Below are 14,908 nucleotides of genomic sequence, written 5' to 3' on the forward strand. Positions count from 1 at the left end.
AAAATGATCAAAATAAAGAAAGAAAGTCACCACATACTTGTCAGGGAAATAATTCAAGAGGAAGAGCTAACAATTATAAATATACATGCACCACATACAGAAGCACCAACTCATATATAAGGCAAATAGTAATGGATATGAAAAACCAAATACACAAGAACACAATTGTAATAGGAGAACTTAATATCTCATTGTCACAAAGAGATAGATCAACTAGACAAAAAGTCAGCAAAGAAATAACAGAATTGAATCAAACCTGTGGGCAAATGAACTTAGTAGATTTTTACAGAATGTTCCACTCAACCACATCAGAATATACATTCTCTAAGCTGCTCATGGGACATTCTCCAAGACAGACATATATTAGCCCATAAAACATTCTTAAGTAAATGCAAAGAGATTGAAATTATTCCATGCATATTATCTGACCATAGTGCACTGAAATCAGAAATTAATAACAAAAGAAATTGTAAAACCTGCATAAATGCATGGAAGTTAAATAACAACCTTCTGAACAATCAGTGGGTTACAGGTGAAATTAAAGAACAAATTAAGCAATATCTACCATTCAATGAAAATGTGGATACAGCATACCAAAACTTGTGGGACACAATGAAGTGGTCCTAAGAGAGCAATATATAGCAATAAATTGTCATATCAAGATATTGGAATGAGCACAAATAAACAGCTTAATGTTACATCTCAAGCTTCTAGAAAAAGAAGAGCAAGTCCAACACAAAGCACATTGAAGAGAGGAAATTGTAAAGATCAGAGCAGAAATTAACACAACTGAAACAAATACAAAGAATTAATGAATCAAAGAGCTGGTTTTTTAGAGAATAAACAACATTGATAAACCTCTAAGCAGAAAGAAAAACTCAAATCCATGCAATGAGGTCTGAGAAGAGAGAAATTACTACAGATCCCATAGAAATGCAAAAGATCTTGAATACTATCATGGTTTATGTTGGTGGCCCCCAGGCCTCATGAGTTTGCATTGTGCATTTGTGATTGGTTCATTGTATAGTGCTTGGATTGATGGTATCAGTGCTACACCCACATAGGGGTGGAGCCAGGATGTAATATAACGGCAGGAAAAAGGTGTGTCCTGCTCTTTTGCCGGTTTTCACCTTGCTGTTTGCAGCTGCCATGAACTGTGGTCCCGCCATCCTAGCCTGCCTTGGAGCCAACTAAGTATAGACTGAAACCTCCAAAAACCGTAAGAAATAAACCTTTCCTTTCCCAACTCTGGGCTTCAGATATTTTGTCTCAGCAATGAGTAAAAAGTAACTAAAACAAATACCTACTTTGAAAATCTCTTCTCATAGAGGAAGTAAAACAAAGAGGAAATTGACAGACTTCTAGAAATCTATGAATGACCAAAGCTCAACCAAGAAGATGTAACAATTTTGAATAACCCAATATCAGCTATTGAAATTGAAAGTGTGATTAAAAATTTACCAAAAGAAAAAGCCCAGGTCCTGATGGATTCACAGTTGAATTCTACAAGAAATTTAGAGAAGACTTGATACGTATATTCCTTAAACTCTTCAATGAAATTGAAAGGGAAGTAATCCCCCCCCCAACTCATTCCAGGAGATAAGTATTGCTCTGATACCAAAACGAGAAGAAGACCCAACCCAAAAGGAGAACTTTAGGTCAAACTCACTAATGAAATTGATGCAAAGATTCTCAATAAAATATTAGCAAATAGAATGCAACAAGTCATAAAAAAGATTATACATCTGACCAAGTGGGATTTATGCCAGGAATGCAGGAATGGTTTAACATGCACAAATCAATAAATATGATGCACCACATCAACAGAGCCAAAAACAAAAACCACATGTTCATCTCAATAGACACAGAAAAAACTTTTGATAAAACTCAACACTTGTTCATGATAAAAAAAAAACCCTACAGAAACTCAGAATAGATGGTATCTACCTCAATCTGATAAAAGCCATCTATGACAAACCAACAGCCAACATTATACTAAATGGACAAAAACTGAAAGCTTCCACATTCTAAAATCAGGAACAACACAAGGATTCCACTATCACCATTCTTACTCAATATAGTTCTGGAAATATTAGCCAGCGCAATCAGACAAGAGAGAGAAATAAAAGAAATAAGGATAAGAAAGGAAGAAGTTAAATTATCACTATTTACATATGACATGATACTCTACATAGAAGATGCAAAAAAAACTCCATTAAAAAGATTACTAGAGGTAATAAGCAAATTCAGCAGTGTAGCCAGATACAAAGTCAACACAAAAATCAATAGCATTCTTGTACATATAAACAAAAAATTCACTGAGAGAAATTATGGAAATATCGCCTTTCACAATAGCATCTAAAAAAAGAAATACTTAGGAATCAACTTAACCAAGAATGTAAAAGACCTATATTCTGAAAACTATGTAATTCTTTAAAAGGCAGTTGAAGAGGATATTAGAAAAGAGAAAGATATTCTTTGCTCTTGGTTAGGAAGAACCAACATTGTGAAAATGGCCATACTCCCAAAACTGTTATACAGATTTAATGCAATCCCAATCAAAATACCATTAACACACCTTACCGATCTAGAGAAAACACTCCTAAAATTCATTTGAAAACAGAAGAAACATATAATACCAAAGTCAAGGCAAGAGGCATCTCAATTCCTGACTTGAAATTATAATACAAAGCTACAGTGATAAAATCAGCATGGTACTGGCAAATAAAGAGACCTGAGGATCAATGAAACAGATTAGAAGATGCAAACACAACTACAAAGACACTCATCTACCTTATATTTGACAAAGGGGCTAAATATGTTCACTGGAAGAAGGATAGCCTCTTCTCATGTTGGAAAAATTGGCTTTCCACATGCCAAAGACTGAAATTAGACCCATGCCTATCACTAAGCACTATACTAAAGTCAAAATGGATCGAAGATCTAAATATTAAAACAGAAACACTAAATCCTACTGGAATATAAGGTAGGTAGAAATCTTGGAGACATAGGAGTAGGCAGAGAATTCATGAACACATAGGAAATACTTCAAAGCATCAACAACTGGAATCTCATATTATTAAAAAAAGTTTTGTACTTCAAAAGTGCTGTACTTCACAACAAAGTGAAAAGAAAACCCACAGAATAGGAAAGAGTTTTAGCCAGCCAGCCCTCAAACAAAGGACTTATATCCAGAACATAAAAATAATTGAAAAACATCAAGCCCCCCAAATTCAAAGACCCTCTCCAAAAGTGGGCAGCTGAGATGAGCATATATTACTCAGATGAAGAAATACAAATGCCAAATAAATACATGAAGAAATGTTCACCATCACTGGTCATTCAAGAAATGCAAATTAAAACAGCATTGAGATTCTATCTCACTCTAGAAAGAATGGCTGACAGCAAGAAGTCAACTGCTAACAAATGTTGGTGAGGTGGGGGGAAAAGAACACTGCTCCACTGTTGGTGGGAGTGTAGACTGGTGCAACCACCATGGAAATCAGTATGGAGATTCCTCAAAAAACTAGGATTGGAAGTTCCATTCAATCCAGCTATTCTTTTCCTGGGTATTTTCCCAGAAAAACTGACAAGGTCATATTACAGTGATATATTTGCACCCATGTTCATAGCAGCACAATTTGTAATAGCTAAATCTTGGAAACAACCAAAATGCCCATCAACCTCAGAGTGGATAAAAAATATGTGGTATTTTCATGCAAGGGAATATTAGTCAGCTATAAAAAGGATGACCTTGAGGCTTTTATAAATAAATGGAGACAACTTGAGACTATCCTCATAGGTGAAATAAATCAGACTCATATTTGTAAATATAACATTGTCTCTCTAGGGTAAAAAATAATAAAAACTGAAGGAATAATAAGATCCAAAATGTATAATAGATATTGTAATAATGAAAGGGGAGGAAAATGATCTAAAGGATATAACTGAATGTATAAGTGTGTAAGATAGATAACCATACTAAGTTTTTGTTGGTTTATGAACATAATGGTTTGCACTGTCAGTGTTTGAATGTCTACTTTTTATGATTTGATTTTGTAACTTGAACAACTATTTCTAAGCTGACATTATATAATTTATCAATTAGTGTTTTCTTAGTGTTTCTTTTAATTCCGTAATATTCCTATCCTTTTTTATGTTTTGCTTTTTTCCCCTAAATAAAAAAAGAAAAGAAAAACAGATACACTGTATTTTATCAAGACTAAGAATTTTTTATTAAAGAATAAGGTCAAGAAAGTAAAGAGTCATCTACAGAATGGTAGAAAATATTTGGAAATCATAGATATAATAAACATTTCTTGTATATAATATACAAAGATCTAATCAAACTCAGACACAAAAGCCCTAATTTACAACTGAGAAAAGAAACAAAATAGTCATATTTCCAAAGCACATGCATAAATAGGCAACAAGCATATGAAAAGATGCTCAATATAAAGACTCGTTATGGGAATGCAAATGGAAACCATTCCATACCTACTACTCACTACCGTAACTGTTTAACAGGAAGTTAAATAAGGAAGGTGGGGGAAACTGCACAGAAACTGGAAGCCTCCCACATTCCTTAAGGGAACAGGAAAAGCAGCAGCCACTGTAGAAAACAGAGCTCGCTGTGAGGTGACGTGGACAGCACACCCAGCAGGTGTGTGCTGGGAGAATGAATCAAGGATTCAAATAGTTTCCTGCATGGTAACACTGCCCACAGCAGCCTTCACCACAGGCAACTTGAGGAAGCACCCTGAGTATCCCTAAATGGATGAATACCTAAATAAATGTGGTGCATAAATGCACTAGAATGTTAGCCATGAAAAACAAAGTTCCAATGCCAGCTCCAACATGGGGAAACCTGAAAAGAGGCAAGAACCACAATGGCACCTGTTTAAAGAGTTTAATTTATATGAAATGCCTAGAATAGGACAATTCCTAGAGGCAAATTCAGTAGCGTAGAGCCTACCATGGGCTGGGGGAGAAGGGGTGAGGAGTTACTCATTAATGGCTAGACTTCCAGTTCAGGTATGAGAAATGCTGGGTATCGTAGCAATTGTTGTTAACATGAATGTAATTAGGGAATTTATTTATATTCTTAAAATGTTGAAGACAGCACATTTTTTTCATCTATCATTGACAGCGATTTTTCAAAATCTCTGCAGGGCTGGGTAGCACACACCTGTTATCCCAACCCTGAAGAAGGTTAGAGCAGGAGGATCTCAAGCTTGAGTTGAGCCTAGGAAAAGTGAAGTAACCATGTTTCAGAATTTAGAATGGGCTGGGGATGTAACTCAGTGCAAAACCTCTGGGCCCAATCTCCAGTACCATCCAATAAACATATTTAAGAAAGATGTACAAAACACATCCAAGATGGCCAGGTAAGGAGGTGCATGCCTGTCATGCCCTCACCTGGGAGGCTGAGGCACGAGGATCACTGCAGGCCCCAGGCCAGCCTGAACTGCATAGAGAAATGCTGTCTCAAAAGGACAAACAAGGAACAAAATGAATAAAAACGCATCCTCCTCAAATACTCAACTACTAATCTATACTTACAATATAGACCCTTCAGGTCCAAAGATTTAGAGACAAGAAGGACTGAGGTAAGAAGGTCAGGTGGCTGTGGGCAATGTCATCTGTGGGGTAAGATTTCAGGGACACTTTCAATCTTTATGTGCATGGACTGAACTATAGGTTAGGCCTGCCTATGTCCTCCCTTGATGGTGCCTCTCTGATTCTGCTGTGGTCACCCATCCCCTTACACTATGGGTCATTGCAGAAGTGTGCAGGCTGCATGAACACCCCTGAAAACCCAGGGTCCTCAGACATGCAGGAAGGAGTAGGCAGGACATGAGAGGTTCCTGGCAGGGTTTCTGGGGCAAGGGATGGAAATCAGGCTGCATCTCCACCTCCTGAGTGCAAGCCACACTCACATTCAGGGAAGTCCTTTCCTGAGTGTGAACCATGTGTTACAGAGCTGCCCCAGAGGCCATGAGGAAACCTGCCCCAGCAACTGCCACATCACTCCTGACTCTTCCATGTCGTGGGAAACCCTGTGCCTGGGAGAATCTGCAGAAGGTCCAGTCTGGACAAGTCCATAGCAGCTCTGCCAAGGCACAGACACAGGTCCCAGTGAGACAGCCTTTCAGGACTCACAGTCATTGTTCCCGGTGGACACATGAGGACTTCTGTGACCTATCACTCAAGCCATTGTACCAAGAGCCTTCACTTCCACAGTGATGCACACACTGGCATCGGTCTTGCACCACCAGTCCATGCCACTACCTCCTCCAGGGAGCTTCCTCTCTGGATCCCTGGCAACTGACCCAGAGGCTTCACCCTGGAGACTTTGTGAGGACTGGCACTGGGCAGCTGCCTTTGGCTCTGAGAAGGCCAGAATCATAGGAACTTAGGGAAGAGTACTGAGCCTTTTAGTGGATGCATCCTCCTAAAGGTACAAAAGGATCAGGGAGGGGAGAGATGAAGCTGGGCTTGGACAAAGGGCAGGTGCAGAGGGTGCAAGTGAGATGAGGGGGGTGGGGCTGGGGTAGGAGGGCAAGGGGAAGAATGGGAAGAAGTGGGGTGAGGGGAGGATCTAGGTAGGCAGGGGGAGGGTACACGGCAGGGTTCAATTTCCACTGACATTTGGGGCTGCTCATCCTTGTGGGGTTACCTGCGCCTTGTGGGGCGTTTACCAACATCAGGAGATTCTGCCCAGTAAGTGCCAGGAGCTGACAATCACAGCTGTCACCAGACACTGCCAAATGCCCACGGAGGGCAAAACCCAGCCTGGTTCAGACTCACTGATGCCCTGAAGCCTAATGGGGTAGCGTGGGGGGCAATTACCTGACACCAGGAGTTCTAGACCAGGCACATACGATGACCTCACTATTTTAGGAATCAATCAATCTTTCTATGGATTTCAACAAAAATACGGAGGCATCTATGACTCTTATACGGAAAACAACATTAGCTATTCACCATTTCCTCTTTAAGAACTTACTGCAGTGCTACAGTAATAAAATGACATGGGAGCTGCATAAAGATTTACAAATGAATCAGATTGATTGTGAGAATAATTGCTGACAATTGGTCACATGATCTCTGATAAGTGTATCAAAATAGCTTAATAGTGGAAGAAGAGTCTTTCAACATCCAGTGAGAGCCAGTTGTAGCCTGGTCAGCCTCTTTGCTGCAGCCCCTGACACTTGCCATGAGTCCCCTCATGACCTCCAGGGGGCAACATCAGCATACACAGTCCACTCTCAGGAAAACAGATTCTGAAAAGTGAATTTACCTTACACTTGGGAGCAGATGCAGGCTGATTGCCATCCCTGGCCCCAAGGGCACTTCTGGGTCCCTCCCACATGTCTGCCTGGTCCCAACCTCTCCTTCCTGGAACTCTGAGGACCCATTTATGTCAAGAGCTTCAGCATGGCCCCTTATTCCTGGCAGCACTCTTGGGGTCAGAAAGGTGTGAGCACAGGTGACTCAGCAGGCCAAAGGACAGAGGGCTAACAACTCACTCAGAGAGGATACGGGTCACAACTCAGCACAGACTTGTAGAGAGGGGCGCTGTCTCAGAAATCTGCCAATGAGGCCCATGTTGCCCACAGCCACGTACCTGCCCCACCACCACACTCCTTCCTCCCCAGGACATGCGGGTCATTTCCATCCCTGCCCACCCAGAACTTAGCTCCTCCTGAAACATCTGATCAGAGACCAACTGGGGACACCAGAGATACAGGGAAAGGCCCCCCACCAGTCATCACTAAGCTAACCCCTTCTTATCCCCTAGAGCCATCTCAGTCACCTGTTTCCTGGCAGTACATTCCACCTTCCCAGAGTGCACAAAAACCCAGGGAAGGACTGAGTGCCCAGTTAGCTGCTTTTCCATGTTCCAAAGGTAAACACAGCTCTGCATTGGGAATCCCAGGAACTCCCTGGGGTGTTGGCATCCTCAAGGCCAGGATAGTGCAGAGGCCAGTAAGGAGCTGAACAAGTTCTTGTCTTGGGTGACAGAGTCCTCAACAGTTTTGTACTCAAAGTGAGGTCTGTGGTAATAAAATTTCATACAAAAAAGCGGGAATACACAGGAAAGGCAGGACCCAGAGGGTAGGAGAGAGCCAAGCTTAGACACAGACTCCACCCCCCACATCACATGACCCTGGGGCGTGCCCTGGGAAGAGACTCAGCTCAAAGGGAGGAAGCACAGCAGAGCTGACCCTCCTGGGCAGCCTGCTTGGGAGCCTGTGTGGAGCCAAAGGTCTTCTCCCCAGACGGAGGACAAAGCAGGCAGCAGAGACCATGGAGCCACGCACAACCACTTCCCACAGAGGATTTGTTCCCTGGCAGGAGCTCCTGCTTACAGGTGAGAGGGGACAGTCCCTGGGAGGCTATACCAGAGGGTGAATCCCTAAACACTGACTGGGTCCACTGAAAACAGGAGTCTGAGATGACAGAGGTTTCTGTTTGGAGCAGGAGGGAAGCAAACACAAAAGAGGATCAGAAGGCTGAGGAACAGGAAACTCGCAGTGCATGGGTACTAAAAAGGGAGGAGGAAAAGCTCCATTTGTCTCTAAGTTAATCATCACTGTCCAGGACATTTGTTCTTTTCCTAGAGAAAGGGTCTCGCTATGCAGTTCACGCAGGCTTTGCACTGTCCACGTCGCCCAAACTGGACTTTAACTTACAGAGATACCTGCCTTAGCCTCAAAGGCTGGCATTAAGGACACCTTCCACTAGGCCACTAAATTTGAAAGTTGATGTCAACAACAAAGTCAGGGTGACTCCAAAGAAAATCACACCTGGGGTACAAAGTGTTGTGCTCACCCATGCCCCCAGAAACTGCAAACAAACCCCTGTGCACACAGGGCTCTCAGAGCCATCGCTCATTCAATCCTGGGTATCTGAGGCTGTGCCAGACCCTGGGCTCCAGCAGAATCAGACAGCTCCCTGTGCTCACCCAGCTCTTGTCCTAGAGGGACGAAAACTGATCAAAAAGGACATCTAGCAGGGGAAGTCAGGTGTTGACAAGAGCCACAGAGGGAAGAAAGCAGGAAAAGGTAAGAAATCAAAGAACCAGATCCCTATGTGAGGGGTCAGGAAAGGTGTCCCCCAAGGCTGCCCTGAACATGAGCAGGGCCTGAGGACGGTGAGCAGTGAGCCATGCAGACCCCTGGGGGAGAGTGCTCCAAACAGAGGGAATGACAAGTTCAGGGGCAGGGAAGGAATGAAGTCCCACTGCTGACCTCAGCCTAGTAAGAGACACACGCGTGCCTGCAGCAGTCACACTAAGCAGTGAAAACATCTGAGGACTCAGGGCTCCATCTCTCCATCCAATAGAGTTTCTACTTTGATGAATTTCTCTGTCTCTCTCTTCTAGCATCACTTTTGGCCTTCTGGAGCCCACCCACCACTGCCCAACTGACTATTGAATCGGTGCCTTTCGATGCTGTTGAAGGGGCAGATGTTCTTCTACTTGCCCACAATTTGCCAGAGAACACTGTAGGCTATTCATGGTTCAAGGGGAATACGACTGCTCCTAACAGTATGATTATACGATATGTGACAACCAATAATGTCACTGTACCAGGGAAAGCATACAGCGGTCGAGAGACAATATACCGCAATGGATCCCTGCTGATCCAGAACGTCACTCTACAGGACTCAGGATTCTACACCCTACGAATCACAGATGAAACTTTAGACAATAAAGACACATATGGACAGTTCCACGTACACCGTAAGTTATTCTCAATGATCTGTGGGTGTGGGATGGGGTCAATCCACCCTCTGTACACACAAAACTGTCAGACTCGGACAGTGCACACATACACACCCCCACCCCCACCATGTTACACCCTATGTTGGGCTTTGAGCATAGAGTGCAGGACACATGCAGTGCCAATGAACTTTGATAGACTGGAATCCTTTACCTGAATCTCCCTTGCAGAGGGAAGGAGAGTTGGATGGAATAATTTGACCCAGAGAGAAACTCTCAGTCCAGCCCCCAAGTGACCTCATTTTTACATGACCCTGAGTGACTCTGAGGAAGTCTTGCATCCCCTGCTTCAGACCTCTGTCCCAGGCTCCTCACTCCAAGTGGTCCTGGGGAGCTTGTGCTCAGGGTGTTTAGGGATGATGGGGAGCAATAACTCACTGCCTGTCTGAATCTCATAGTTTCCTAGAGCAGCCAATGCACAACACCCAGAGACACATCTCAGTAGGGGCACCTGGGCAGTTAGCTCTCCTGACACAGGAGCACAGATGGACAGGTGCCTTAGGACACAGCTAAACTGACTAACGCATTGGAATCCAAATGAAGTTCAGTGTGCCCAAGGGGAAGAACAGAGGAGAATGAGACTCGGGGAAGTCCTGTTCACTAGGAACTGTTCTAATTCATTGTACAAGAAATACATGCTGTTTATTTAGGCAACTACTATATGCTAATGTTGGATAATTATGAGTATTTCAGATTACTTTACCAACAACACAACAAACCGGATACCATTTCCTGTGTACCCTGTAACAGGGAGATGAAGGCACAACAAAATACAGTTGCTGGGTCAGAGTCACACACACAATGGATAGCACCTCTTTATCTACCTGCATATAAACTCAGCCCTGTCTTCTCTACCCTGGAAGATTTATTAGGTGTCTGAACCAGAGTCCAGTTATTGATTCATGTTTTTTAATCTTAGGCCTCAGTATCTCAGAGAGGGTCTGGTTAGACCAATGAGATCAAATGTAGAGTTAATCAATTTTTACTCTAGAATTAAATCATCTGCTTCAATGCAAGGTTTAGGGCTCCGTGCTCAGGAAACCAACCCCCAGTATCCCTCACTAGATTTAAAGTCCTAACTCCCTGATGTATTGGTGATCAGTTCCCTGGAGTATGCAAGAGATGCCTTTGCTCTTTTATTTCCCACAAGACCATGAAACCAACATGCTCAATTTATAGCCAATTAAATAGTTTTGTGAAAAATGAGGGAAAGAATAAGCAGTGAATGAATGAAAGACTTACACCCTTTCAGAGACTGGAATTTGCACACAGCATCCTGAAAGGTTCTAGCCACAGTAGCTGCCTGTCCTGCTCACAGGCTGAGATACTCTTTTTCTTCCTCTGATCCACCCCAGGAACTGCTGGGCTGGGGAAAGCCTTACAGGAGTGCTCTGATTGGTTCTGACATAGCCAAAGGTGTTATGGTCTCTGGGGATTGTGAAGTTGCTGAAACTGCACTGCTCTCTGCCATGGGCATTTCCAGCTATCTCAGCTCTTTCCCTGTCCCTCATCTTCCTCCCCATCATTTCAGCCCTGCTGTGCACAGCTTGCTGCATCCTTTCCTCCCAGGCTAATGGATGATGATCCTGCTTCCTCTCACTAACAACTGGGGCCAGGCCCACACTCCCAGAAAACAGTAAAGGCCACAGAAATCAGTCATATCAGCTGTCCCTTTAAGGCTCTGTCATAAGGCAATGTCCCCTGCTGTGGCTGAGCCTCCACTGTGCCCTGCTCTGGGGCTCTCTCCTTCCATAGTGCCAGTGGGTAGCATAGGCCACAAGATAGGGCCAAGCATATCCTGCTGTCTGTGCTGACTCAGCCTGAGTCAGAGGCAGAGGGACAGACCCACAAGGCCCAAAGCCCAGGCTTGTTCCACCCATCTGACTCCTGACTCTATCCTGCGCCCCATATGGGGCCCACATCCCTTCAGAGTTCCCCGCCACCTCCTCCAGAGGATGCTGCCCTAAGAAGCACATTTTGAAGGGTTTGCTACCTGGGTCACTCATACTGGTTTCCCCATGAAGACACCATCGTCACAGGCGGGTCCTCCAACACAGTGAGATGCATCAGCCATCATCATTTTAGTTAGTCTCTGTCTGATCTGGAAGAATTTAATAAAACCCTAGTGGGAATTCCTGGGGTGAAAAGAAAAGACAGAAAAATTTTACATGCCCAGTTTGGCTCCTGCCTACTGTACCTCATTCCCAGGAAGTAACTGGGAATAAGGACTTCTAACGTTACTAATGTGATGTGTCACTTCTTGGAAGTTGCTATCATCCATCATTTTATATTAGGGATGCCTCAGATGTCCCCTATGTCCATCCAGTAAGGTTCACAGGGCTCCTCATCAGAGAGTGGCAGTTTCAAACTAGCATCAAGAACTATCTAATATGACCCAAAAAGTCTTCAGAGTTTGATCTAAGATCCTGTGGTTCTCCGAGAGAAATATTTTTTTCAGGAATTTGGCTTAGCTACGTGGGTAGAAATAAAACTTTTCCCAGAACAATAATTTAATATCTGAAATTGCTGTCCAAACCTTTCAGAGCCCACAGGTTCCTCATCTTCAACCTGTAGTAGAAAGAGCAACACTAAACACCAAGGACAAGCAACTGATTCAGCTTTCTAAAGTTGCCTGTTACTCTCTCACTCTCCGAGATCATTCATTAGACTCATGCTCATGTCAGTCACTATCAAATCCTTACGGAGAATGTCCCCACATTATGGCCTCAGGCTGACCCCCAGCTGAATGCCAGGCTTAGTGTTGCTCTAATTGTGTGTGATTTCTTCATACAACCATGCTCAGTCCAGGTTTAAGCTCAGTGGCAGATCCCATTATGACCTATCTGAAGCACAGCCTTGCATACAAAGCCTCAAAGGAAACACCCAAGACCGATCAGTGGAGGTCTCTGCAGCTAGAGGGTCTCAGTACACACATAACCCACGGCAAACCAGGTGGCTGCTGGTGAGGCCAGGAGAGACACTAGGGGTCTATCCATGACCAAATACTGTAGCGTGGTTCCCACATGAAAAGCGTATGCTATTCCAGACAATATGTAGCTGGTCTCATGTCCCCTGAGTGCTCAGGTCCTCATGCACCTGCCTGTGAGATGCATTCCTGTCTGGTCCTTTAAGGACTTAAGTTGCCTGAGAGGTAAGACAGCTCCACTCTGGGGCGAAATGCCTTTGCCCAGATCAAAGGCACCACGTCAGGCAATCTTCTCTCTGTTTTCTGCACAGCGATCTTATCCAAACCCTACATCACAGTCAACAACTCCAGCCCTCTGGAGGGTGAGGAAGCCGTAGCACTGACATGTGAACCCGAGACTCAGAACACAACCTACCTGTGGTGGATAAATGGTCAGAGCCTTCAAGAAGGTGATAGGCTGAAACTGTCTGATGGCAACAGGAGTCTCATTTTACTGAATGTCACAAGGAATGACACAGGACCCTATGAGTGTGAAACCCGGAATCCAGTGGCTTTCAACCGAAGTGACCCAGTCTCCCTGAATATTTCCTGTGAGTAACTTGTATTCTGCTGTGGTCCCAACTAATCACACGGTAACTGGGGCCAGAGGCAGAGGCCAGCCCAGTCACCCTCTCTCTCAAGTTCAGAAAACAGGCCTCACTCTGGGACACTTGGGCTGGCCATATCATCCTGATCATGCCACCCAGGCAGGCCTGACCTTCAGCCCAGAACAGGAGATGGACTTCTCCTGTCCACAGAGATTCACCTAACCACCTGTTATCTAAAAACAGCAGGATAACAAAGGCTAAGTCAGCAGAGTAGGATATGACCAGGACTTTTTTTCTGTGTACATAGTACTGGGGATGGAACCAGGGCCTAATGCATCCTAGGCAGGTGCTAAGCCATGTAGCTGCACCCCCTCGTCTGGTTGGGATGTTTTAACACCAAGGTTGTGGCATGGCTCAGAAGGATACTCAGCCTTCTTACAAGCCTGGGGCTTCCTCTTCCCTCTAATGAAGTCACATGTGGCTTTATTCTGTTCACTCCAGATGGCCCGGATGCCCCCATCATATCGCCCCCAGAGTCACATTTCCGTCAAGGGACAAACCTCAGCCTCTCCTGCCATGCAGACTCTAACCCACCTGCACAGTATTCTTGGCTTGTCAATGGGAGCCTCTTGCAATCCACACAGGAGCTCTCTATCCCTAACATCTCTGCAGATGATAGTGGATCTTACACCTGCCTCGTCTCTAACCCTGCCACTGGCCTCAATAGCAGCACAGTCAAGAATATTACAGTCATTGGTAAGTGGGCCCTGGACAGACAGCACCAAGCTCTAGAGTTTTGATTTTCTGGAAATAGTGGGAAACTAGTCATTCCCAGCCTGTGTCCTCAGACACAAGCAAATCTCTGTCTCTGTTCTCCCTGAGCATTATGTCCCATCCCTGAGACTCTCCCTTCCTTTCTTGCCTGACTTCTCATGGCTGAGCTGGAGTTCAGCCTGAACTGAGAGACAGCTCTCCTCATTGCAGAAAGACCCACGGAGTGCGCAGAGATTCAGAGAATCAGCGGGTCATTGAGGCCAAGTAGCTGCTTTCACTGACTAACTCCCTCCTTCTGTCAACTCTGTTTTCCTTAACTTCTTCCAGGAGTTATAAGGACCCCCTAGGGCTTGGAAACACCTTTGCACTGTTTTTCTCCAATGAGTGGAGGAAATCCATCTTGGACAGGGCACAGCGGCTCAGAGCTCGGCCCCAGCTCTGTTCCAGTCTCATGCAGGGACTAGCTCTGCCCTTACTTTCTCTGGGGTGGGACAGGACTGGTGGACTAGGTGTCTGGGTTACCTGTCCTCATTCTGCTAATCATGTCCCCAGTGGGCATCTGAGACTTCCCAGCATGCAATGAAATGAAAAATGCACCTCTGGCAGATGTCTCTGAGTCCTGGCTCTGAAGTCCCAGCTGTCTGAGGCTGAGAATGCACCTGTAGGTGATGCACCGTGGAGAGCAGTGCTTCCCTGTGCAGTCCTGCATGGAGGGAAGGGCGGGGCCAGAGGGCTACATTTGCAGAGAGAATGATGCCAGCCTTTAATGAACACTGTGACCATTTATCTCTGCTGATTTCCTTTTCTGTGGTATTTAATCCACAGGTCAGG

At 44.5% G+C, this 14,908-nt stretch overlaps 1 protein-coding gene across 4 annotated transcripts in view; it reads left to right on the forward strand.

The window, feature by feature from the left end:
• Positions 1-14,908, forward strand: part of LOC100733578 (carcinoembryonic antigen-related cell adhesion molecule 1-like) — a 74,097-nt gene that overhangs the window by 47,516 nt on the left and 11,673 nt on the right. For 2 of the 4 annotated variants that reach the window (XR_010048639.1, XM_063252826.1), the window contains exons 1-4: positions 8,180-8,377; positions 9,392-9,751; positions 13,028-13,306; positions 13,805-14,059. Coding sequence is in view for 3 of the 4 variants with exons in the window: in XM_063252826.1 (XP_063108896.1) it covers positions 8,314-8,377; positions 9,392-9,751; positions 13,028-13,306; positions 13,805-14,059 (958 nt within the window). In the remaining variant the exon portion in view is untranslated. Of the gene's footprint in view, positions 1-8,179; positions 8,378-9,391; positions 9,752-13,027; positions 13,307-13,804; positions 14,060-14,908 lie in introns of those variants that run through there. The other 2 variants (XM_063252827.1, XM_013146842.2) reach the window with 2 other exon arrangements.

This window comes from Cavia porcellus, unplaced genomic scaffold (genome assembly GCF_034190915.1).
Source record: "Cavia porcellus strain 051 isolate PalLab524CR breed Dunkin Hartley unplaced genomic scaffold, mCavPor4.1 scaffold_7, whole genome shotgun sequence".
NCBI lineage: Eukaryota > Metazoa > Chordata > Mammalia > Rodentia > Caviidae > Cavia > Cavia porcellus.